General features: G+C 41.4%; 1 protein-coding gene across 1 annotated transcript in view; it reads left to right on the forward strand.

Annotated features, from left to right (window-relative positions):
* The window catches only part of LOC100753685 (extracellular matrix protein FRAS1), a 269,806-nt gene that overhangs the window by 33,751 nt on the left and 208,906 nt on the right, over positions 1 to 27,149 (forward strand). The window contains exons 4-13 of the mRNA XM_035453056.1: positions 1,301 to 1,460; positions 4,011 to 4,144; positions 11,026 to 11,109; positions 12,927 to 13,028; positions 13,330 to 13,521; positions 17,853 to 17,942; positions 19,676 to 19,711; positions 21,077 to 21,224; positions 22,582 to 22,725; positions 23,933 to 24,067. Coding sequence (XP_035308947.1) covers positions 1,301 to 1,460; positions 4,011 to 4,144; positions 11,026 to 11,109; positions 12,927 to 13,028; positions 13,330 to 13,521; positions 17,853 to 17,942; positions 19,676 to 19,711; positions 21,077 to 21,224; positions 22,582 to 22,725; positions 23,933 to 24,067 — 1,225 coding nt within the window. The remainder of the gene's footprint in view (positions 1 to 1,300; positions 1,461 to 4,010; positions 4,145 to 11,025; positions 11,110 to 12,926; positions 13,029 to 13,329; positions 13,522 to 17,852; positions 17,943 to 19,675; positions 19,712 to 21,076; positions 21,225 to 22,581; positions 22,726 to 23,932; positions 24,068 to 27,149) is intronic.

The following is a 27,149-nucleotide window of genomic DNA, read 5'->3' on the forward strand; positions in this document are numbered from 1 at the left end:
CTCACTGGGACCATCTTTTGCTCTCCAGTTTGTGGGGAAACTGGGTTGAGTAGAGGCCTCCTTTTGGCCCTTCTACATACTTCCTAGGAATGTGAGATCAGTGGGTATGTGTATGTGTCAGTATGCAAAGAGGAAGAGAGGGAGAGGGAAAGGGAGAGGAAGAAGGAGAGAGAGGGAGAGGGAGAGGGAGAAGGAGAGAGAGAGAGAGAGAGAGAGAGAGAGAGAGAGAGAGAGAGGGGGGGGGGAGGGAGGGACAGAGGGACGGAGGGAGAGAATGTAAGTATGAAAAAGAATAAGAATATGTGGACTAATCAGGCTTGAAACCCAAAGAAGAAAGCAGATTAGAATGAGATCCATTGAAAGTGATAGAATTTGGGGGCCAGGGGTGTAGCTCAGTAGTAGTTGAGTGTTTTTAGCATTTGAAAGATCTTGGGTTCAGTCTCCAGTACTTCCCAAATTAAACAACTTGATGGACTAGGTGTGGTGGTACACACCTGAGCCCCCTGCTGCTTGAGAGGTTGAGGCAAGAGGATTACTTAACCCAAAGAGTCTGAAGACCACATATAAACAGCAGGTGAGCATTTGTCTTAAAGTAGATGACAGAGCCATTATGAAAAGCCCTGAAGATTTGTTTGTATACATTTTTCTTTGGGATTCACAATTTCTTCAAATGATGGGTGTGATGGTGTTAATTGTCAACTTGGCAATCTAGAATTAGCTAAAAGGCAGGTATCTGGGCATGACTATAGAGTATTACCTTGATTGCACTGATGGAGGTGGAAAGCCTCAATTGTTGTGTGTGACACCACTCCCTGGATGGGATTCTGGACCACATAGGTAGAGGAAGGCTCAGCCGAGGCTTGCATTCCTCTCTGTTCTCCCTGATCATGCATTTGATGTAATCAAGTGCTTCAACTCCTGCCATCTTCCTTCCTTGCTGAGAATTTGAACCTTGATCTGTGAACAGGAATAAACTCTTGCGTCCTCAAGTTGCTTTGGTCAGATTATTTTGTCATAGCAACAGGAAAAGAATCTAAAACAATGGGATTAGTGCTGTCTTTTTTCTTTTTGCATCTTTCTGAAATTTTCAAATATAAAAATCTTGGAGGTAACAGAAAGAAAACCCATCTTTAAATTGGCCTCCAGTAGAGAAAACTATAATCTCTAGTCAATCTTGCCAGTTCAGTCCCTTCCCCCTTTCCCAAGCTCCACTCTCCCTCATGGTGTACAAGGCTCCTGTCATTTGGTTGGCAGAAATCTGGGGTCTGGAGCTAACCTTCTCTTTTCCATTTGCTTACAGCATGGCACAGAGTGGACCTCGACCCCATGCACTGTGTGCTCTTGCACTCATGGAGAGGTGAGATGCTCCCACCGACCGTGCTCCCCGTTATCATGTGGACCACAGGAGCTGGAATTCCTTGCTGAAGGAGGCTGCTGCCCCATCTGTGTGGGAGCAGGGAGTGAGTATGAGCCAGTGGGCAGGGACCCTCTCTGCCTTTGAGGTTATAGATGACACTTCCACTCTTGTCTTCCTTGTTCAGCATGCTTCAAAGATTCAAAATTCCCTTCTGGTTTTAGCCAAGGTGGTATGGCCCGCAACTCGGTGGTGAGTGATGCCTCAGAGGGTGCCATTGGCACAGGTCTTCAGGCTGCATTCCAAATGTAGAATTCTACTAGTGTCTTATTTGGCCAGCTGCATCCTTCTATATTTTCTTCATCCAAGAGATAAAGGAGCTTGGAAACAATCCTTTGATTGGACTCCATGAGGCCCATGTCCCTTCTTCTCCCTTGATAGACAGAAGGACCAGACCTATTCTCCATGTAGTGTTGTTACCCTGATTCTGACAGCTGGTCTTGGATGCAATCTCTTTCTCTAAGTCAAGTGGCGGTTGGGGTGGGGGCGGGGGGGGGGATGACGACTCCCTTTATTTGTGTTTCCTACAACCTCAGGGAACAGATTACTCCTGCTGTAAATTAAGGCACCCTGCTTTCTTTCAGCAAGCTGGGGGCATGCTTTCCAGACCTGACCTGTCCTTTGAACCCATGCTTTCTCAATGTATCCTTTTTATTACATTTTAGAGACACATGTCCTGTTGCACTTTCACAGCTCTTTGTATGGACTTTATCATAAAATTATCATCAGTCCATCATGCCCTCTGCTGACATGGAATGATTAGAATGGTTCTTTTATTTGGTATCAGTTGAAAGCCATGCTCTTTTCTTGTCTTTTACACACACACACACACACACACACACACACACACACACACACTTTTTTTTTTCCTGGTTTCTTTCCAGTCGCTAGTTATTCTACCTCCGAAGGCCTTTGTTCTAGAGAACCATACCTGAGATTTAAAAGCATGCCCAGGAAATCATGGAATTAGAATATTTGCCTTATGCATTTCAGAACTCACTCACTAGCTGATATGAGCACTGTTAACTGTTTTGAGCAAAATAACACTGAATGTGAAAATAACATGAGCATCTTAGTGGGGTAGCATGGCAAATGTGCTGCCTCAGTTTCTGGGGTTCACTCTTAGATGCTAAAAGCATTTTTGACTGGCTCTCAGTGAGAAAGACATATTAAAGACATTCTGCCTCTAGAGATTAGAACATCATGTAGGAGCAACTACCTAATGGGTGAAATTGCCACATTTCCTGCGCAGAGTAAAGGAGCCTCTTACTTTGCCTCTGTGGTCTCTTTGTGTGTGAAAATTCTGTATTTTCTATCTGCTCCCTTGGTTCTGAGAACATTCAAGGGGCGAGAGGAGACCACCCACCCGGGCACTCTGGACCTCCTGGGACATGGTGCATAGAAGACAAATGAACAAATGCACCTCTTGGTTTCCTGACTAGGTAAAATGGACTGGTGTAGCTGGAATTTCTTTGGACTGCCAACCAACATCCAAATAAAGACACAGAGACTTATTAATTATGAATTCTTGGCCTTAGTTTAGGCTTGTCCCACTAACTCTTTTAACTTATCCTGTTTCTATTTATCTATAATTTTCTCAGGGCTTTTTACTTTTCTCTCATTCTGTCTGTTCTACTTGCCTGCTTCCTCCTTGTCAGGCTGCCTGGCCCTGGCATATCCCTGGCATCTATTTTCTTTCTTTCCTGAGCCTAAATTCCTCTTCCTACTTACTCTCCCTGATTGGAAATTCTGCCTTTATCTTTTCTCTTGATCCTTCAGCTTTTTATTAGTCCAATAAGGTACCTTGGGCAGCCAATGTAAAACAGCAATGCAACTTTACATAGTTAAACAAATATTCTGCAACTGAGTGCGAAGCAGGCAGCTAAGAGCTCGGAAAACAAGCAGGATATAGGACCACAAATGAACCAAGGTTCCATACCTCACCAGACTTCACTAGCAGCATAGACTCAGATGGCAAAGTAGCAATTACAAAGCATGAGACCCAAGAATATCCTCACTCCTTACCACCCTTTGCAGGATATTTGATCACACCATGAACCCCTGAGATTGCATTTACTGGAAAAACCTGTTTCTGTTTGTGGTGTGGCTCAGCCTTAGCACACACCTTTAATCCAAGAGTTTTAGGCTTGAATATTGTAAACAGGATTAATTAAAGTTAACAATAGGTCAAGAGGTGGAGCAAGCAACCAGTTGACCAGAAATGAACAGAGGATTACTAAGAAAAAATCCATAGAGAGTAAGAGGGAGTCAGGAGAACAGATATCAGGATACACAGGAAGTAGAAGGGAGGGATATTGAGTTGGGGAGTTAGGTTTGAGACAAAGTAGGGGAAGGAGGCTTCTGGGATGTCAGTGGAGGTGGAAAGTCAGCTGGGTGCTTCTTCTGCCTTCCTGAGCTAGCTGGCTTTCACCCTGGCACCAGCCTCCCCAGTCTTTATTGGTAAAGTTGAACAATTGAGATTATTGTCAAAACAACATCACCCATACAGTGGCCCTGGGGCCCAGTCCACACATGCAGTCAGCTCCGATACCAACATATGAGTACTTACCCTAACCCTATGCCTTTGTCCTTCCAGAACCCTGTTCCTATGATGGCCACATATATCAGGATGGAGAGGAGTGGCGACTGAGCCGATGTGCCAAGTGTGTGTGCAGAAACGGGCTCATCCAGTGCTTCACAGCTCAGTGTCAACCTCTGTTTTGTAATCAGGTAAAGAGGGACTCTCAGAGTTGACCTTTCCCAGGGACCTAACTATTTTTTTGAGATATTGTTTGGCACCTACCCAGGGAAGAAGTAGAGCCTAGAATCCAGGGTTGTTTCATTTTCCTTACACTTCTGGAGACAATCTCAAAGATGATTTTTTTCCTCTTAGAAGCTATGGATAGGCCTGATTACCAGCCATTTAGGCAAATTGTTACACAATGAAATTGAGACTTAGGGCTATACATAAGGAAACCTCCAGCTTGAAATGCAGATGTCCCTCCAAAAAAAAGTCAGGCTAAACATCTGGAAAGCTGGGTAAAAAGATGAAGTTTGTTACTTTTCTCCCATGTCTAGGTGTAGCTTACTTTTTAAAGGCATAGACACGTCTTTGAACATGATTATCCAGATGTACACAATTTAATTCTTATAGGATAATGATACAAGTTCCCTAAATGTTTTCTCGGGGGTGTTCAAAATGGTGGGATCATTTTCATTTAAAGCTGATCCAATTTTCAAAACATTAGGCTGTTCACACAAATCTAGAGGAGAGAATCTGTTGTAAATATCTGTGACATAGGCAGTGTTATATAGTGTTGTCCTCTTCCAGAGATGCCTGAAGAAGTGGCGGGGAAGTTGACAGATAACTGTGAGAGGAGTTTTGCCTCCAGTGGAAAAATAGTTCAGTTTTTTTCATCAAAGGAAAAGCTGGAAACCAAGATTTAGTTGCTATAGAGTAACACTTTGTGTCAAATACAACAAAGTCAGTAATGTGGCATATTGTGACAATTGGGCAATATTTTTAAAGACAGACAAAAGGCAATTAGACATGAAATGCTAAATATCAAAATCAAGGGAAATGTATCTAATTGAGAGACTGGATTCTATAATCCACACTATGACAACTTCTATACTCATGCCTTAGCTTTCAGTCATCAACAAGTCTTGTTTTAGCTTCATGTCACAAGTGAGTGCCCTGGTAGAATTGCACGGGACTTTGCTTCACTGCACTCATGTTGGACAAGGTTGTCATGTTGGGTAGTAGTTTATTCTTCCTGTATACTGAGGGCAACTTGGCTATCATTATAATAAGGGAGACAGGGAGGAATGGAGGCCTGTTGAGAATCTTCTTTGAATTGGAAAACAACCACACACAGCATGTAAGAGCCAGACACTGGAATAATTGAAAGTACTATTTCTCATATTGAAAAGAATAAGCTTATTTTCTTCCGTTATTCATAGTGTTCACCCATTATTTACACTGATGTATGTAATCAATGTAAAATGGTGAAATTCAGCATGATACCTCAGGACTAACTGATATGTAAGTGATCTCAGTGACTTTTGTATTTTTAAGTCATTTTTGCCATCTGTCTGTCTATATTTATCATCTATGCATTTATCTATGTATCTATGTATGTATGTATGCATGCATGTATGTATGTATCTATCTATATCTGTCCATCTATCTAGATATCTCACAGATCACTTAGAACCATGTAATATTGATCTACTGTCTCTGTGAAATATTACCTACTACAACGACACAGAGGAGTCCCATAGAATTAGTTTGATGTAACACGAATCCCACCAGCACCCTCACAACTGCCAATACCATCATCACCAACCCCACAACACCACCACTTTTCAGGTATTGAATGTGTGCCAATTCTTTACTTCAAGCACTTTGTAATTCTTACAACAACCCCATGAAGTAGGATCAATTACTACCCCATTCTTTTTGTATCCAAACAAACAGAGGCCTGGGGAGGGTAAGTAACTTGTCCTGGGTATAACAGCCAACCCTCCTTGCTCCAGCAGTTCTGTATCACTGCCTCAAAAGATCACTTCTGATGCATATTTAGTATAATGATCCCAGTAGCAAAAGTTGCTAACATAACATAATCAAATGTGATAAGATGTATCTTATATGCATTTATTCATTGAATGTAAGGGGGAAAATGCATGTTTGTCACCAGAAACACATTTCCCGAAGCTGAGCTCTGGAGCATTCTAACCCGTTTTAAGGATTTCTATGACTTATGAGGTTCACTTGTTCATTTGTTTGCTTTTTGTTTTAATTACAACAGGAGTTTTTTTCACTAATTAAGGAAAGCTTGGAAAAGGCAGAAAGCAGAACAAAAACAATCCCTGATGCCAGATATCTTTCTTTGGCAATTTAGTCCAGTCCTGATAGTCAATAGAGATTCTTGCTTGTTTGCATGCTTCCAATCACATTCTAAAAGTTGGTGATTATATGTAGTAAAAGAAGTCACTGCCTTTTGTGCTCAGATGAGGAGTTATTCTCTTGATGAAATAATGAATTCAAACTGAATTGCCTGCTCTCACCTTTTGTCCAGATATCCTGTCAACTGAACCACAACCCTGTCACCTTTATCATCACTCACTAAAATGATCTTTGTGGTCTGATGAGACGTGCTCCTTGTGATATTTAGTTAGTTAATGTGCTTCAGGGGATCTCTCTGTGCCAGGGCCTCAAGTCTCCTAGGCAAGTAAGTGTGCTGTCGCTGAGCTACATCCTCAGCCTACAAGCAGCCATGTTTTTATTTGAGTATCACAAATTTCTCACACTATTGATTAAGCAATTGGAACTTTATCTTTGGATATTTTTTTTCAAGAGAGATTATTTGTATGTCCTCTGAGCTTGAGAATTATTTTCTTGATTACTGTCTAAATCAAAGACAATTTGGTGTCTGAACCTAGAGGCCTACAGACTCATTTCCACTGAATTTTGGGATCCAGCATCCCAGAAAAGCCAAAGACCTGTCTTTTCTCCTGTTGTGGTCCTTGTTGCAAGGCATTCCATACTTTCCCTGCATTCTGCTTCTATTCAAAGTACCTGCCCATAACCACCTTCTGGCCTCATGTTTGGGACTTTGTTTGAGAAGAGGTTTTAGGGGAGGCATCCCTTACTTCAGTACCCCTCTACCCTCTCCTGAGGACCACAGCATCTTTTTTTTTTTTTTTTAGTTCTCTTGGAAGGTGCCTAATTTCTAGTCTGTAATTTACAGCTAGTCTTGCCATGATGTATTCTAGTAGAATGTTTTTAAACCCTTATAATTCAAACACCTTCCAGGACATTTCTAGGTGAAATACCGTTTGGAAAAACCCGTTCCCTACATATGAGAGCTGTCTGCCAGGCAACTGAAAATCAGGAGACAGATTCATGATCATACAAAGTGGAGTTCACTGGGGACTTACAGACAGAATGTGTCTTGGATTTTAGCAAGATGGGTGTGGATTCCTACATGCTGAGGCAAGAGGAAGTCAGCTGCCTGTGGACCTAAATGAGTGTGGGCCATACCAGAATGTGCATAGCCTTTCTCAAAACCCAACAATGGGTCAAACAAGCATCAGCAGGCAGCACATGTGCTTGGTGAATTGGGTGATGCTCTCTGATGGAGCTTGAGATACATGTGAAGTTCTCCTGGTTTACAGACTGGTGGGAATAACCAAGATGGCAAAGACTTATTAGTGTGAAGCAGTTCGTGTATCTTATCTTATATCTTGCCTTCTATTGAGAGAGCCCTTTCTTACTGTGTTCCAGTGTTTTGAATTTTTTTCCCAGTTTGGTTTTAGGGAGCCACTTCTGTTCCAATTTTTTATTTTCCTAGAAATATCAATGGCTCTTTCATTGCTCTACTCTTTATCAGTCATTTTCCCATTTGTTACTCCGTCTCTTCATCCTTGTGGAGAGCTTCTTATGATTTAGTCACTATTTCCAGAACAGACGGTGCAGAGATGGGAGAAGAACACAAGCAAACATCTTGTTTCTTGTCTCATTTATTGCATTTATTAAATTTACTACATTTGTTATTCATTATTACATTAGATCACACTGTCAGTCTTCTTACACAGTCTCCACCATCAGCTCTTCATCAGACATACCGTAAGAGACTAGCATATTTCAGTCATAGAGGTCTTTCTTAGTGTACATAAAACCCCAGGTCCAATTCCCAGCACAGAGATAAAAATAAGTGGAAGAAAAGACACAAAGAGGAAAGAGAAAATATAGAAGATTTTTTTCTTTGGGTCTTTACTCCTTTATGAACACTGCCAAGTCAATTAAAACTTAATACATTTTCATGGCTCTCCTTTGATTGTCTTATAGAGTGCTCCTCTTTCAGTAAATAGCTTTATAGTCAAAGTGAATAGAAGATACTTCCTTTTCTTATCATTCATTTCTTTGGGGTTTTCTCCCCACATCCTTACTTCATTCATGCTCAAGAGAATCTTTCTTCATTCCCTGCCCACAAACTACAGTGATAGTTGACTTTCCTAAACCCTGTCCCTCGATGTGTGGCCATGTGCTCTGGGCTGGGATAGGCTTTCACTTGCTTTTGCTGTTGTTCTGTGCTGAGATAAGATCTTTCCCATTTCCGATGCCTGGTCTGTTCACCTTCTGAACACAAGAAACAAACCCTCACCTCCGGAGTGCACTGAGTCCCAAGGGCCTTTTCTGTTTCTTTGACATTTAGCCACCCAGGTTCTTAATCACTTTCAGTGACCCCTTAATACCCTGTTATGTTGTGTTGTTGGTGTTATGGGCTCTGACTAGATGCAGAAAGATATGAAGGGCTGAGAGCCTGGGCTGGCACTCTGCCTGCCTCACACAGCAGTCTGTAAGGACTGATCCCTGATCCAGGAAACCTAAGCTTGGGAGGAGATGGTTACTCTTATTTGTGCTCCTTCTTATGCAGCAAGAGAAGGCCACACGTTGTCTTCCAGTCAGTGGACTTCCTGTCAATGATGGGAAGATGACTGTCGCTTCTACTTTACTTGTGGTGACATCTCTCTGACATCCTCCAATGTACTATGATAGAAAGGTGTTTTGTCAAAACTCTCAGACATAATGCACTGTAAACTTCATTATCATAAGAATGTTTATTTAAGGGCAACCATAATTCAATATAGCTTTCCTGGTAACTTTACCTTCCCAAATGTAATCACATTCACTATATTTTATAGTACTGAGTCTTTGAAATTGTGGAGGATATCACATCATCCAGGGCACGCATCATTCTGCAAAGGACAGGATTGAGTAGTTTCAGTTTTGTGTGCAATACAGTTAAAATAAGTACTCAGCTCTGCCATTGTAGCATAAAGATGATAGGTAATATATAAGTATATGTGTATGTGGTGACAATAAATCCAATAAAACTTTATTTATAAAAATAGGTAATAAGATGGACATGCTTCATATTCCATAGTTTTCCTGTCCAAGTTTGACCATGTATTTGAAAAGAGTATCTGAAAGTCAGAAAAGTCTAGTTTAAAGCCTTTGTAGTGGTTATGTTTATCCCATGTTGGTTAAGAAAGGCTGATGGAGGCGCTAGAGAGATGGCTTAGAGGTTAGAGCACTTCCTGCTTTTGTAAAGGACCCGAATTTGGGTCTCAGCATCCATGTTGCTCCAGCTCCAGAGGATGTGAAGCCCAATTCTGGCCTCTGTGGATAACCACACACACATGTGCACACGCATGAACAATAAAATAAACATATAAAGAAGGCTTTACACTGCGTCTGCCTACTCAGGACAGAGAATGAGCAAGGCTTATTTTATTTTTTTTAATGCAGTGCAGTTACTGTGTGACTTGATGTATACTGCTACTTCATCAACCAAAATTTCCTTGAAGAATTCTGAAGTCAAGGCATGCTCAATTTTCTCATTGCTGATTCAGTTTCCACATATTCTGTTGAATATCAACAGTCATAATACTTTACGTATGGAATAATAAGATATCTCCACAAAGAGAACAGCTGCTGTTTTAATTCCAGTGGTTTAAGCATTTGCAACAAACCTATCTGGTAGTGATGCAGAAACTTGACTGGCAATATGTAACTGAGTTAAATGATTGTGGAGGTGTATTACTGGAACTTTTGACGAGAAGATGACTTTGTAAGTCCACTGTACCTTCTGGCTCAACTATGCTGTCCTTCTTGTTCTTCCAGAAGGAATACCAGAGTAACTATGGCAGTAATTCTTCTCTCTATCTCCTTCTCATAAGAAAAAGTGGAGGGACCATTCTGGAAGTTTCTGTCTTTTGTATAGTATCTATCACTACTTAGTCATGACAAGTTTGTTCTCATCCTTCTTCCCCTTTTAATTGATCCTCCCTCCTGATATTGAAGAAGGCTGTGGGGATCAGTGGGAAACTGACTCTAGGTCATCTCGGAGGATGCTGTTACTATGACAACAGAGATAAGTACCTGACTCTTCCGGGGTGGTGGTTCTAGTAGTAGAAATGAGGATGGAGAGATATGGCCTTTGGGGATGGTTCTTCAGCATTGAATCTCTGTCACATTTCTCTACACTTTCTATTCTAAAAATTTTAAAAGGTGATTGATTGACTCTTGTTTGTGTTAAAGATGTCCCCGATGTACTATATAAATGTATGGATTCACCCCTAACGCACCTGTATAAAAATATGGATTAATATCAAGATGCAGAAGAATAGTGAAACAGCTGATAAAGAAAGGGAATACCTTTGTCTTTGAGTTTAGATATGAGACAGGAGAAGTACATATATTCTTAAGTGTTAATGTGGCTGGGATTTTGAAGTTTTATTTCAACCATTTACCATGAGCAGTCAGACAAGTTACACAACTTGTCTATTGGTAGTGTTCTCACTAAAGGCAGGAATAAGACCATCTACCTCATAGAGTCCTGTTCAAGACTTAGGATATCCATTAGTTGACCTTGGAACAACTAATGCTTGCCAACACCCTGGGTTACAAATGAATGCTGACAGGAATTGCTGTGCCACATGCTTGCAGTATGTGACTGAGAGGGCTGTGAAGTATATTTTCCTACTGGTGTGGATTTCATTAATACATTTTTTTGATGGACTGTCTCTCTTTGGGTGTCAAGGATGAAATTGTCGTCCGAGTCCCTGGAAAATGCTGTCCCCAGTGCTCGGCGAGATCTTGTTCTGCGGCTGGCCAAGTGTACGAGGTAACCTTCGTGTGTCGCACATGGGTGTTGTGACATATCTTCTCACACTTGAGTCGAATGCCTTCCAACCACAGAGCCTCCCAACCCTTCTTTCTGACTCGTTGCCAGGATTAGTAACTCAGGACATAAATGGCTTTTATGAAAATGACCTTTATGAAAAAAATTAAGCTGAGAAGGATTACAAATATAGAAGAATGTGCTGGCAAGCAGAATCCAGTTCGTGAACCTTTGGAAAACTTATTGTTCACACCCATGCTGAAGAGAAGAGGGGGCTATTCTCGCTGGCAGTTTATGTTGCGTTTCAAGGCTCTGGAGATGTTTGTCTCTTTGGTTGGATTTCATGCACTGATATCCAGTGACACCTCTTCCCCATACTACACTAGAAAGCAACATGGTGATGGCAGAGTAGACAGCCCATTTGGTTGAGAGATTGAAGGTGTAGGAAACTTCAAGCTGAGTGCTACTATTGAAACAGTCTAGACAGCCAGACCTAACCTGGAGTAGGTATAAAATAGAGGCAACTTCAGCAACTGTAGTAGGTATAAAATAAAAGCAACTTCAGCAACTTGAGGGAATAAATAAATGTTGTCTGAGGAGTGCTCACACCAGAAGCCATATCGTTCTGAAGCAGAAAACATATGAAAATGAAGCCAGCCTATTTTCTTGTTTGCTCACCACTCTACAGAAATCTAAGCAGAAATTGGATTGTGACAGTCAGGGGCATCTGGAACGAGTCTCACTGATTCTAGGTAGTTCTCTTGAAGTCTGAATGAAGTAGCTAGTTGGGAAAGCACTTTCAATCTTTGATTTGTTTTTTTTTTTTTTTTTTTTTTTGTGTGTGTGTGTGTGTCTGTCTGTTTGTCTGTCTGTCTGTCAATGTCTCCATGTGTGTCTCCTATTGTGTACACTATGTGTATACCTGGAGTTTTAAAATCCTGAAGAGGGCATTGGATCCCTGGTACTTGAGTCACAGGTGGTTGTCATCTGCCATGTGGACACTGGGAACAAAATCCAGGTCCTCTGCGAGAGCAGCTGGTGTGTGGAGTCACCAAGCTTTCTCTCCAGCAGTGAGAAACACTTTGTGTGTGCTGTTTGGCATAGTAGTCTTGTTTGGTGTTTTCACTGGACAAGTTTGAGTGATGAGTTTGAGAGATGACCTTTGAAACTGTTTGAATGTGTTTGCCTGTAAGTGTCAGAAATGCCCCAATAAAAGAAACTAAAATGTGACATTATAGACAACAAGATGTCCCAATAGGGAGGGAGCTTCAGGGTTGATCAGTTCAGGTCTCAGTATTGTCTCCAATGTGGGTGTTTACATTAATTGTGTCTTCCTATTGTCCCCTGAATGACCTTTTATTGCCAGGAAGCCTGTTCTCACATGTGCATTGTTATTGCCTGGTGAAAGAAATACAGAAATGGAGAGTAATTTCTTTGACCTCCAGTATTTGAGCAAACGCATATATCCTAGCTGCAAGGGAAGCTGAGAAAATAAGCATGTATCTGAGTCTCCTGTCAAGGATGGCCCAGAGAATAAGGAACTAACCAGTAGGGTCTTCTAACTCTCCTCAGCATCCCTAAATCCTCTAAGTGTTTGATAGAGTGACCCTCAACAGATTATATTCATGCAAACCAAATGCAAATGTATTTGAATGTTCATTGACTTTTCTCTTGGAGGCCACATCTACCTAAGTAATTTCACTTCTCAGGAACATGTGCTATGTGGCTGCATTAAAGCATGTAATGGAAACATATATTGAGGTTCTGTTTGATGCCTGTGGCATTTAATGTGCCATCCTCCTTTTTCCTTTCTCCCTCAGCACGGCGAACAGTGGAAAGAAGATGCCTGTACCCTGTGTATGTGTGACCAGGGAGAGGTCAGGTGTCACAAACAGGCCTGCCCTCCACTGAAATGTGAAAAGGTATTTGAAAGTGTATGACTCGTTCTTCTAAGCTTGATTCTGGATCATTTTAGAAAGGCATTTCTTAGTCTACTGTGTCCTTTGATAGAATCAAAAGCTTTAGAGAATGTGGAATGCTATATAAAGATATAAAGAGCCTGCCTCCCAGGAGGAGAACTGAGGTGGAAAATGCCACCCTCTGGGTCAGGAGGGGTTGTGTTACACAAGGCCAGTGTTCTGTGTCTCTCCCCCACTTATTGACTTGGATGTTTCCATTGTCTCCTAGGGACTGTCCTCCTCTCACTATTCTCTGTGTCTCCAGGGTCAAAGCAGAGCCAGGCACCATGGGCAGTGTTGTGAAGAATGTGTATCCCCTGACAAAAGCTGCTCATCCAGTGGGATTCTGCGCTACCAGGATGAAATGTGGAAGGGCTCGGCCTGCGAGTTTTGCACGTGTGACCAGGGCCAAGTGACCTGCCAGACGGGAGAGTGTGCCAAGGTGGCTTGTGCCCTGGTAAGAAGTGAAGGCACTTCCATTTGCACGGTGGCACTCCTCCCAGCAGATGGTGGGTGTGCCTTCCTTCCCAGCGGCTGTGGAGGGAATGCCAGGCTGAGGGCTCACACTTGCTGGGGCCTCTTAGCACAAAGGTGCTGGGATGGGAAGTGAATGTCACTAACCATTCAGACTAGCTGGCAATAGTCACTGGAGCTTTAGCTATCAGTGCATCTGATCAGATTAGAAGAGCCTAGCCAGAGGCATAAAGGGAAGGACATGCTGTGGGACATTAGCCTATCAGTTGGTGCTGCTGAACCTCATGGCTAAAGGACTACCTTGTTTGCTCTGGCCTTGAAACAGAGATCTGAAGGTATGTCTGCAGCCTGGCTCTTTCTGCAAGCCCACTGGCTGAGTTCAGTAGAAGACAGCCATGAGCCCTCCTGTGGACTGGGAAAGAAAATATATGTATTTTTTTTTTCTTAAAGAAAGAGCAAGGGGACCTCATAAACAATTAACTCTGTTGACCTCTGTTGACTTCGGCTATCTACAAAATGTCTAGCCGCTTCCCACATAGCAGCCTTCAGATGTATATTTTAGGGAGATTACTTTCCCCCCACTTTGAACTCAATTTTGACCCATGACTTGAAATAAAAAATGCTTTTAAAGTTTTCTCGCGCTCTGGCCGCTCCCATCCGCCCCTCCAGTTTCCCTCAGGGTTATGAACTTGAGGACTCTACAGAGATCTGAAGCTTAGTGGTCAGTGAAGGCATTTTCCTTCTGCCCTCCACCCCTGCTTCTCTCAGCTCCTCCCAGCACTGAGCCTAAAGAGGAGCAAGCTGCTGAACAAAGCTGTCATTTACAGCTTGGGTTTTATTTTGCCTCCTGAATCTAGGTCTTGGCTAAGCCGAAGCATACTTAGGCAGAGAGGGTCTCACCTTCTCATAGATTTATTCATCCCCACACGCCTTTTCATTTCTTTTTCCTGACGTGAGGGGAGTCAGAATGGTTGGAAAGAGATGAGAGGAAACTCAATGAGGACCCCTTCCCTTCTCTTACCATCTGGGTGGGGCTTCCTTCTGTTTGTGTCCAAGGATGCTGGGATATTTTCCAAGGTTCAGTTTGTTGACAATTCCAAGGTTTATGAAAAACTGGGAGAGGTGATTCTGGTAGGCTGGGTTTCTTAACCACCTACTGTTGGTCTCCCGGGAAGAAAGGGGCATAACTTACTTCCCCCTGGTAGTGCCCTTCTGTGTGTCTGCTGGCCCACTTGGTGACACCTGACTGTGCTGGCCTAAGCTAGGCTCTCTGTGGACCTTGGAGGAAAACGGAGGAGCAGCTGTCGGGGTTGAGCATGCCTCATTGCTCCAGCCACCCTCTGATGTTGTGTTTGACAATTATGCTCCCACCTTAGCCTTTATGGATTGAGCATCTGAAGCCTGCAGCCCCTTTCTCCAGGTCTTTAGTCTCTTCCAGAATATCTTTACATAACCCAATTTTGTGTAGGTTAGTAGCTTCTAAGCTGGAAACACTGCCCATAGTGAAATTTTAACCAAAATAGAATCTTGAGAAGAAAAAAAAAATTACTCTCCAGCCTTTTTTAGACACCATAATTCTGAAATTAGCTTTGGTTAATGGCCTCGTTAAGGCCTGGTTATCCTAATAGTTTCTTAATTTCTGCTTTGTTTGTATCACTGGTGATAAAAAGATGAAAAAGGCATGCCATGACCTTGAGAGTTCCTGGGATTTGTGGGAATCCAGACACATTAACAGAAATGATTCCACATGGAGGTCTGCAGGAGCGCCAAGGATTATGGAAATATGAATTAAATGCCTTCCGAGCTCCTGAGGGAAATGACTGTGGGGGAGCTGGGAAGGGCACTGCTGCTACTTACAACCAATTCCACCCTGCTTTCTGCTCCCCTCTTAAAAATATCAAGGTCATTTGACTTCTAATCTTGGAGACCAAGGGTGCCTTAGGTGTTAGTGGCACACATCTACATGAGGCTGCAGAGACATCAGTTTCTACAGGTGACAATGATCACACAGGGTCCCTGCTGTCATTTACTACCTAATCGGTTAGCAACAATGTTCTGAAAAGCCTTGACGTCAGCGTGCAGTTTTTCTTTGTTAAAAAGAGAGAAAATGGCGTGATCTTCATCTTTGATGTATTCAGTAAGATCTTAGACACCGAAGCATAAATTGATCAGTGGGAGAATAGCACAATATGATTGATTTCATATTTCCAGATGTTGTGAACATAAATTCGGATGAAGATATCACATTATTTCTTTCTTCTTAAAAGGACCTACTGTTTACATCTGAGATTTACTGTGCTGGGAGGAAAGGATCTTGTAGCACAATGCACTGAAGAGGAAAGGCAGACATAACTGGGGAGCCTTACTTTCCTCCTGAAAGGCCACCCTGTTGGAATGGGCATTAAGCTGACTTCCAGGGCTGTTGTTCCCGTGGCTGTAGGTGATCAGTGGAGGAGGTGTAGCAGATATGATATTGAGAGCCCATTTCAAAATGAAATGAATGAGTTTGTTTCACAATTCAGTTGTGTTCAAAGCAGAAGTCAAATGCTAGTTGGCACGTTCCTCACAGCAATAAGCAGAAGTGTTTGGGGACAGCCAGGCTTCTATAAATAGTAAATCTGTTTAGACCTTCTTGCGTCACCCAAACTGAATCCATGTTCCCCTGGTTTTGGGTATTTACTGCTCAGTGTGAAGGCTTAGAAAGGCCACCTTCTTCTCTATATGAGCTGTGGGAGCCCTCAAGCTCTGTCATGTCTTTCGTTTTTAATAGAAGAACATACTTTGTCTGGCTTCAAAATATTGTTTTAAGCAACATAGATTACACATGTATAAACCCTTTTATATGCTTCAAAATATTGTTTTAAGCAACATAGATTACACACGTATAAACCCTTTTATATGCTTTGGAAGTAAATTTCAATCTGATTCTCAGTGATGCCATCACTGCAGCTGATTCTTTGTGTTTCTGCAAAACAATTTATATGTAAATATGCCTGATCCCTATAGCACCCACTGCTCTGTTAGCCTCTGACTAGTGTGAATTTTGATGGACAGCAATCCATACAGCTCCTTCTTTCTCCAGTAACTTTTAGGAATTGTGAAATGTTATGTTTTGTGTTTGTTTTAGGAATTTATGTTTACCTTCATTGAAAAGAAAACTTAACATTCCTTTTAGAAGATCCTGAAGACTCTAGAAGAGAGCCTAAAAATCCATTCTTAATGATACAACCGTAGAACAACCAATGGTTTTACGCTGTATTTTTCATTAGTAGAGCATTTTAAACATAAACTATTATTGTTTAATATGAATATTTAATTTTACAGTGCTGTTTCTGTTTAATATGGTTTCTATAGTTTGAAATATAATATAGAACCCTCATGTTGAATATTAAATATGTAAAGAAACATTATCATTCAAAAGAAACTAAATGAGTCTTCAGAGAGTAGGCATTGCTTTGAAGCACCCTGCAGCCTGCCGGTCTTAGATGTTACTGTTTACACAAACAACATTGCAAACAGAATTTGTGATTTAGTAGCCCATTCTCTGAAACATGGGGCTGCAGTGGAATTTCAACTCTCTAATAGGATTGAGAATTATTTAGATTTTTAAAAAAAGCATCAAGAGTCCATTACTTTGTAATAAAAATAAGTTGGAATTATTAAAGTGGGAAGACTCTGTAAGCAAACATCCATCTTCAGAATGTGGCATTTCTCTTTTTTCCTCCTATAATTAAAAAGAAAATTAGCTGTAAGTTGGCTAACACTAAGAGTTTCAGAATGATGAATAAAAATTACTCTTCTGCTACTTAATTTATGCCTGAGACTGCATCTGTGCACAAAAGGACCCATCTGATTTGGTATTCAAATACTGGCTTGATTTGCATGCCATTGCTGACACTAAGGTTGGGGGTTCCAATGTATGGCTCTAAGATAGTACGATCCTTCCTGCCACTCACTCTGCTATACTAGAACATTGCCTTCACTATTCTTCTTACTCATGGGTAGGTCAGTAATTATGGGGTGGGAGAACAGAACACATGTCCACATCACTGGAACGATGGAGAAAAAGCACTTGGAGAATGCCCTGCCCTGGGATTATTAGGCTACATCCCAGAGGAAGCTGGCTGGGGTAGGTGTAGGGTGTGGGAGGGGATAGGGCTGTGGTGGAGGGGGCACACCCAAGTAAGCAATGGACTGAAGCCAGGAGTATGTGGAGCTTCTCATTCCAGTTAGGAATCCAGCTGTTTCTCAATTTAGCACTGCTACCTGGAGATGTTAATTTGATGTGTACCACTGCAACTCTTATTCCTACAGGGTGAAGAATTAGTTCACTTAGAGGGAAAATGCTGCCCAGAATGCATCTCAAGGAAGGGTTATTGTGTTTATGAACAGAAGGCAGAAATTGTGAGTATCGGGTTAATAACAAAAGACTATTAAAATTAATAGATCAAAATTGACTCGATAAAGGGATCTTTATTACCTCCTAGTTCTTTTTAGATCCATTCATTTGTTCAGCAAACTATTTTATATACACCAAGAATGTGCTAGGTGTTGGGGATAGGAGGATTAGAAGCAGCAGGTGGAGTCTGTTCTCATGGTAGAAGGTGCTTTCTTGAGTGAGAAAACACACAGACACACAGACACACACACACACACACACACACACACACACACACACACACACACACACACACACCACACACACCACACACACACACACACACACACACACACACACAAACCTACCAAACACTCCCAAGTGATATATAAAAATAAAAGAAATGACAAGATTTTGATAGATTGGATGTGGGGTGAAACTCTGCTTGGCCAAGTTTTATTATTCCCTGTGTCAAAGAAGGAAATTATGTTGATCCTTTTAAATTTGTCATACTTTCTCACATGCATGCACAAGCATGTAGGGACCAGAAGCCAATCTTGGGTATCATTCCTTAGATGATGTGCACCTTGGGTTTTGTTTATGAGATACAGTTTCTCACTGGTCTGGCATTCACCAAATAGGCTAAGCTGGCTGCCCAATGAGCTCCAGAATCTGCTTTTCTCTGTCTACAAAGTGCTAGGATTGCAAGCATGTACTACACCCACCTTCTTCATGTGGGTGCTGGGGATCAACCCTAAGGCTTCGTGCTTATGTGGGAAACATTTTGCCCTCTGAACTCTCTCTCCATCCCTGCCCTAGTTTTAAAGCCCATATTTTTGAATGTGGATTTGGGGATTTTGACAGATTTATTATGCTTTTAAAGATATATCCACTGATCGTAAATACAGTGGTTTCACTGACCAGGAGGAATAGGCTTATGAGAATTGGGAACCAGTCCTCTAACTGGTAAACTGACCTGTCTCCATTACATCTGTCAACCTGCCAATGCTTCTCTATATTCTAAGAGATAGCAGTGTAAGGTCAACGATGCAGGCTGTAAGTTCGACTACCTCCTATGCCACATACTGTGATCTTCAGCAAGGTCTCTTATCATCCTTATATAGTGCAGTAAAAAACGACACTCTCCTCCTGGTCTATTCAGATGATAGGTGTAAAGCCCTGAGAACAGTGGGCTGCATATCTTTAGTTGAAAACATTGATAAATTTGGAATGTTGTCATTACTTGTCTCCTGGGGGTATTTTAGTCATCCTTATTATTTTAAGAATTTAGGAAATTGATGTCTCCATATAAATGTTGAATTTTTATTCTTTTCATAGTATCAGTCTATCCACTTCATTTCTGGAAGTAATTTAAATGGAATGGAACTAAAGAAAACCAAGTACTAGAAATAAGAATGAATCTCCGTAGTAGTCCTGGTACCATAAAAATTCAAGAGTTCTGCTTGCAAGTTTATAGTCCTTGACCTTGAATCCCTGTATACAGAGATGAACTGAACCCATGTGCTCAAGCACAAAGCATGAATACGAACTATCAAAATGTTTCCGTAGTATATTGTCTTCACCCCCAGTCAGGATGCTTTCCTAGCTTTTGATGTAGACAGACTTTATTTCTGTTCATATAAAGTGAATAAAGTTGATTGCTGCTTGGTGGAAATGGATGACTCCTAATGGAAAAATAAACAAATCATCCTAATGATGCTTCTAATGGTATCATAAATACATTTCTCTTTCTTTCTAGATGCCTTCAAATGCAAGTGAAATTAAGCATATTCCAGTAAGTATGGATTTTTAATTTGCATGGATCTTTACAGAATTGTTTTAAGTAATGATTTGCATGAGTTTGCTATGGGGAACTTGATGTCTTGGCATTTTTCATAGGTGCATTTGATGGCACTATGGTCTGAAATTAATGGTGTTAATGAAAATTGAGTCTTCAATGCACTAAACTTGGCTCTTTCCTTTTGCTTATTTGTCTATAATTGATAATTAGCTTTCACTAGCCATGGACACCACTGTATCCTTTCCCTTCCTCCGATGATTTTCTCTAGCCTAGACAAGTCATTGTTCTCTGAGGGAACTCTGTGAATGGTATTGTGTTGAAGGAGGAGCTTGTTGGGATGGTGAAGGGATCATTCCCAAGCAACCAAGCTCCCCTTCTCCAGTTTGTGAGCTCTGCAGTGCTGTTTCTTCTCTTAAAGATGAAGTGCATATTCATACGTGCCAGCAAGTTTCCCATCTTAAACGTTAGTGGATAAGTGTCTCGGAACCCAAGCCGGATAGCAACTCTTCCTTCTCATGACTGTGTTCCTCAGTTCTCTGGCATTTTCCCATTTGATTTGTAAAATACTGTCAAGGTTTCTATTAGAGATATTTTAAATTAGTTAGCTCAGCAAGCATTTTATCAAGACTTTTATTTTAAAATCTACTTTCCCATTTTCTCATTTTTCCTCTCTGATCAATGCGGTGCAGCCTGTGAAAGCACCTTTGTCTCGTTCCGATTTCCAGGGTCAGTGGATTGTCAAGGAAATTGCTTCTAGAGTCAGCATAGATTCTCTGTCAAACTATTAATGTATATTACTATGATTTGCTTGGAATATTTTAAGGAAAGAATTCTCCTGGCTCATCAGTAACCTACAAAAATGGACCTCCGGAAGCTTTAGTTTTGAGAATACAATAAATTCCTTGTTATTCTGACTGTAGTAACCATAAAGAAATGCAGGGTTTGAACCAAGTTTCTCAGTCTTATAGATTGTGTTTAATGGACCTACTAACCACTAGGTACATGAAGTAATGGCAATGCCCCCTGGTGGGTTTTGTTTTGGCTTCAGAGGCTGAAATGTGTCGGGAAACACATTTTAAATACTTCTTACATATTCTGGTTGCCCAAAGGTACCTCACAGTTTATCTCTTGAGTGTGCTTAAAATCATTCCATTGAGGCTGCACATTAAAAGAAAGCAATTAAAAGCGAAGGAGGAGAAACCCTTTGTTAGTTAAATTCCTTGTTGTCTGATGGCAGAGTTGGGAGTACAGGGTGCTGGTGGCGTCCATCAACCGGTCCTTGTGGAAGCTTGCTGTTCTGCCCCAGTAGTTTCCTTTTGAGTCCCTACACTCTGTTACTGTCTCTGCTGTTTCCCACAGGAGGGAGAGAAGTGGGAAGAAGGCCCTTGCAAGGTCTGTGAGTGCCAGCAGGCTCAGGTCACTTGCTATGAGCCATCATGCCCACCATGTCCAGTGGCCACCCTAGCCCTGGTAGTGAAGGGACAGTGCTGTCCGGACTGCACACCAGGTAGGTCTGTGTCCCATTTATTCCTACTGAGATGATTTTCCTGTCAAGAAAATTCAGATATATTCTCATTTTTCTTCCCATTTTTTTGGTTGCTCAGTTTTGGGAGTTTGTTTTTTTCTTAACTTTTTGGACAAATTATTATTAATCTTTACAGAATTTGTCTGATTGAACTATATAACTCTGGGCAAACCATTGGCCCTCCCGGTGTCTTAGTTTTCTTAATTATAAAATGTGCCTTATTTATCTTCAAAAAATTTTTTGTATTAGTCAAATACTACCATTCTTAAGGTCATGTCAAGGTCTATCTGCCTTCTACTGCTGAAAATATAAGAATAAATCTACAAAACTTGCCAGAGATATTCTTTCTTATTTTTTTAAGGTGAACTGTGAAACAGATGGCTCCTTTTGCAGTTCTCAAATGAGGTTTTAAAGTTTCAAGACTCATTAATTTCTTCCAAAAGAAAATTTTATCTACTTGTCTTGCAGTTGTGCTTTCAAATCACCTGGGGTTGAATTAGTTCCGGTTAGTCGTTGTTGGCAAGCCCTGTGACTGCCCAGCTCAACACTGATTCTCCTGTAGCGTAGCCCTTTTTGGAGACAAGTGGCATTTCCATCCATTTGTATTTCCTAATTAATTGTTTCCGTCAGTAAGCCACAGTTTCCGACACTGGCATCTGTTCTCACCAACACCTTGTTTTGGCTAATCAGAGTTGTGCCGAAGCCTTTATCCAGGGAAAAGCAGGGGAACTTTATATTTAATTATGGTACCTTTGCCAGAGTGGCTCTCTGGGCTTTGCAGAACAAATATTTAGCATGCCATGTATTATAACACTAACAGAAATCAGGCTCTTGAAAACTTTAAAGCCTGAAACAACCCTGTGGTGATGGTTACCCCGAGACAGATGGCAGTCCCGACTAGTGTGACAAGATTCAAGATTTTGAAGAAAACGTGGTATTTGCTAAAGATATTAACTATTTCTAGGCCTTGCAGGCTATGTGTCTGAAGTCTTTGTGTGTGCCAGGCTTCAGAAAAACCTCTTTGATACCATGGCTGACTGATTCTGCTCAAGTCTCATAACTAGGAGTTAGTTCTTCCTTTTTCTAGAGTCAGTGCAGCAGGCAGAATGATAAGGAGCCCATTCCTTCAACAATTTAATTGAATGCTGGGAATGATCATGGTGTTTCAGACAGGGTGGGTCCTGGAATCTTGTAGCAATGTGTATTGTTTCTCTGTGGGGCCATTTTGCACCTGGGCTCTATTGTTTTCTCTTTCCTATTTCGTATAATATATGTGTCCTCTGGACTCTTCAAGAAACTTTGGTTTTTACCAAGTTCTCTTCTTTGTTCTTGGTTTTAGTTCATTGCCACCCAGACTGCTTGACCTGCTCTCATTCTCCAGACCACTGTGACCTCTGCCGGGATCCCACAAAGCTTCTGCAGAATGGACGATGTGTGCATAGCTGTGGGCTGGGCTTTTACCGTGCAGGCGGTCTCTGTTTAGGTATGGCAACCCAGAGGTGAAGTTGTAAAGGGCTAAAGAGACTGTCATTGGGACTTATTCTTCAGCTGAGCCACAGTATTGTTACAGAAGGGACCACGATGCAGGAAAAGATACGTTTAAAAGATCTTTACCTTCAGATCTCTTTCTTCTGACATTTTATAGATAGTCCAATATTTCCTGGAAGGTGGGTGATATGGGGGTCAGATGATTTCGAATAGTTAAGCTGATTTCCTTCATTTTGAAGACTTGAAAGACAGTAACATCCAGATGCTTGCTGTCATTTACTAAAATGCTCAATTAATCCAGAGTGGAAGTCTTAGAATTGATAGGGATATTCAAGGTCATTTACTAGAACTTTTGATTTCTGCACTCAAGGAACCAGTGGACTAGACAGAATTTGTTGTCTTGTTCCATGTCCTACAGGTAACTGCTAATGGAGCTTATCTTTATAAATTATGAGAGGATTTAAACTGTGTTCATCTGCATCTCAGAAGTTTTGTACGTCTGAGGAGATCTTACCTAGGAAAGCTTGGCTTGGTTGAAGTCAAATACTATTGTCACCTTTATCTCTGATTTGTGATGTTAGTAGTAACTCACTGATGAGTGTACAGGTTTATTCTCTGGCTGTGAATATTTAACTTCCTGCTCCCCTCAGAAGGTAGGGGCAAAGATTAAGCCTATGAACATTCTTAAATGTGTTGTAGAGTGTCTAGGATACGGATGCATCTGGTCAAGGGTTGGCTACTTTCATCATTGTTATTTTATTATTCTTTCTTTCTTGATTTATAGTCTTTTTTTTTTGGAAGATTGTTTAGGGGCATTCCTAGAAAACAAGAAGGTAATAAAGTTATAAGGTATTAAGGATTAATTGATAGGTAGAAAAGACCAAGGCTTTTGAGCCAGAGTGCCTGGTTTCAAATGCTATTATCTGGTGGCTTTGGGCAGGTTTTTTAATCTCTGGAGCTGGTCTCTCATATGTAAAATCAGGATTAATCATGCCTACTCCATAGGGTTGCTCTGCAGATCAAAGTGTCCTTATCTGTAATACCCTTGAACAGTGCCTGGCCTGAGCTGCTTAGTCTACACATGAAATTGTTTATGATCCTAGAGCATCAGGATTGGGGTCTGTGAGAGTCAGTCTGGAGGTGGTGTATTCCAGATAACCTGAGGTCTTTTTTCTTTTTATTCTCTACCTTTTCTGGGTCAGCCTGCCAGCCCCAGTGCTCCACATGTACCAATGGACTGGAGTGCTCATCTTGCCTGCCTCCTCTGCTGATGCAGCAGGGCCAATGTGTGTCCGCCTGTGGGGACGACTTCTACCAAGATCGCCACACCTGTGCAGGTAAACACTGGCTGGGACCCAGTTGGGTATGCTACAAAGAGAACTGCCACAACCCCATCCTGTCATATGGATACCAGGAGCTGTAATCAAGTTACTCAAATAAGAGGTGTGCTTTCATTCAGCTATGGTTTGTCCCCTGCCTTAATTGGTGTTTTCTATTGATCTAATAAAGCACCATGACCAAAAGCAACTTGGGGAGAGAAGGGTTCACTTCATCTTACACTTGGTCCTCATAGTTCATTCAAGGTAGGAACTTGGGGGCAGGAACTGAAAACAAAGCTATGGAGGTGTGTTTCTTATTAGCTTGTTCTTCATAGTTAGCTCTGACTACTTTCTTATACAGCCCAGGATCACCTGTTCAGAGATGGCCCCACTCACAGTGGTCTGGGCCCTCCTACATCAATCATTAACCCAGAAAATTCCTCATAGGCTTGCTCTTTGGCCAGTCTTGTAGAGATATTTTTTTTTTCAACTGAGGCACCCTCTTCCCAAATGTGTCTAGCTTGTGGCTAATGACAAAATCTGACCAGGACATTCGTCTAAGGGTTCATATGGGGGAAGTTTGTTTCTCTGTTTAGTAATTTCTATGTAGTAGGCTTAAGAGATGGTGCCAACGGGAAGATATTTTAATTAGCTGGAAACACTACATGAATGCATTGTTGCCTTCTCTTTGGAGTTGCAGGCTTTGTGGGACTAGAACAGTAAGAGAGCAGGCTGTTCAAACTGAGGCCGCTTGTTTGCTCACCCTCTGTGTGTGGCTGGTTACTAAGATGTAGTTTAAATTCTTCATGTTGTAATCTCTTCCAGAGGAAAGAGTAGTCACACTATAATTTAATTTGTTTATGCTTAACCAATTTTTGAATAATGATTGAAATCATAAATGTAAAAATGTGCCAAAGTTTTGATGTTGTTACTTTGGGGCTATTTAATCATTTATTTTTCAGACAAGATCTCACCTAGCTGGCCTTGTAATTCCAGTGTGCCTGCCTCAGCCTCCTGATTGCTGAGAATATAGATGTGTGCCGCTATACTTATTTCTAAAACTCTTTTAAATGTACAAGTTGAGGATGAGGGTGGTTGGGAAAGAAATACAAAGGTCAGAGAATGAAATTTGTCATTGGAAGGAAATACATTTTGTGCTTTGACCTCAAAGCTAGGTGTGTGGTTTCAGGTTAATATGAAAGGTGGGATGGAGAAAGGAGGCTGTGGTTGCTGCCCTCTGCAGCTCTAAGGAGGGGGGCGGTGAATGAGTGATGAACATTGGAAGGTGGTCCGATCTGTGACATGGCTAGACTCTTCCGTCTGGTCTCCGTGCCCTTGGGTAGCATGGAGAAGCGTTAAGAAGAATAAACATGGGCCATTCATCAGCTGTGTGGGCTGAAATAGCCCCCATACCTTGTGCAGGTGCTATGTGGAAGCAGCTGCTCTTTTCTAAGTCTTGGTAAAAGTACAAGTCTATGGAACTGAGCAAATGACTCAAATGAAACTATTCATACCCATGGTTATATGAGAGCAGAAGGCCCATTCAGTAACCAAGCAATCCAGTTATGGAATATAGAGTGCAAGGTAGCTTCAGTCTGGCCTAGAGGCTCTATTTGTGGTCCAAGGAGCATGCCTTCTCCATCTTTGTTTCCCCAACATGAAGAGCTGCCACATTTGTTGAGCAAGTGTTGAATAAAATGTTACCCCTGGACAGTTCTTGAAGGACCAGTATTTTCATAAACATCTCAGTCATAAAAGAGAGGGAAACAAAACAAAGCAGAACCCCAAAATCAAAAACCTCTTAGTTTACAGCTAATTATTTTCTGTTTACCCACAGGCTCAAAGTGGGCAGGTGGAAACACCCTTACAGTTGTCTAATGACTGGGCAATTTAGGGAAATAGCTGAAATTTCAGTTTGATGGAATTATTAAATATATTCCCTTTATTTCTCCTGTTAACATCAAAGAGAACTCCTGCTAGCACGCCTGTGGCACATTTCCCCTAGAAGGAAGTTAATTTCTCCAAGGTTGTGTCCCTTCTCTGTCTCACCTCACCTCTTAACACACACACACACACACACACACACACACACACACACACACACTCATACACACATACATACAAACAGACACACATACATGCATACAAAAAACATACACAGACATACATAATACATATTATACTCACACATACACACTCATATACACATACATACAAACAGATATACATACTCATTTACACATACATACTAACACATACAGTCATACATTCTATACTCCTAGACACACACTCATACACACATACATACAAACATACACAGACACTCAAACACTCATACACACACACACACACACACACACACACACACACACACACCACTTACATTTACCCCTTCTTCTCTTTGGTTATTTCCCCTGTCTCTGTTCAGTGTTTTAATTGGTAGTGCTCATATTAGGTTAGGGCATTTTGAAGTGGGTAATGTTTCATTTGATTACTGGTTTACATAACCGCCTGCTTCACATTCCATCCACAAACCCTCATGCAAACGCCTGTGGTAGAAAGTTGCTGGGAAAATTTGTTCGTGCTCCCTCCAGGGAATTAAACCAATTTGCTTTAGTTCAGGCTGGTTGCATTTTTATGCATAAAATAAGAAGGAGAAAAAAAGCAGAGCAAGAGGAAAGAAAGAAGAGGAGGATGTGATCTTTAAAACTAAAGCTAGATTTGTGACCAGTTTTCATGTACTATCTTGGCATTGAGACTATGTAACTGCTCTTCACAAACAGCTTTCTTAGTATTGGATCTCTCTCTCTCTCTCTCTCTCTCTCTCTCTCTCTCTCTCTCTCTCTCTCTCTCTTTCCCTTTCCCCCTCCCTCCCTTTGCTGTAATATTTAAGCTTGTACCATTCCTGTTGACTTTTCATCATTGACCCTTGGAGGTCTGTCAGCCAGCCCATGTTCTTCCAATATGTATTTCAAAAAGAAGCGTGCCATTTTGTAGCGGCAGGGTTTCCTGAATTGATTTCTCTTAGCAGAGTCATTTATGCTATGACTGGGATAATTCTCCACTTTATTGACCCATCAAAACCAAAAGAAAGTGAGCA

Source organism: Cricetulus griseus, assembly GCF_003668045.3.
Source record: "Cricetulus griseus strain 17A/GY chromosome 1 unlocalized genomic scaffold, alternate assembly CriGri-PICRH-1.0 chr1_1, whole genome shotgun sequence".
Taxonomy (NCBI): Eukaryota; Metazoa; Chordata; class Mammalia; order Rodentia; family Cricetidae; genus Cricetulus; species Cricetulus griseus.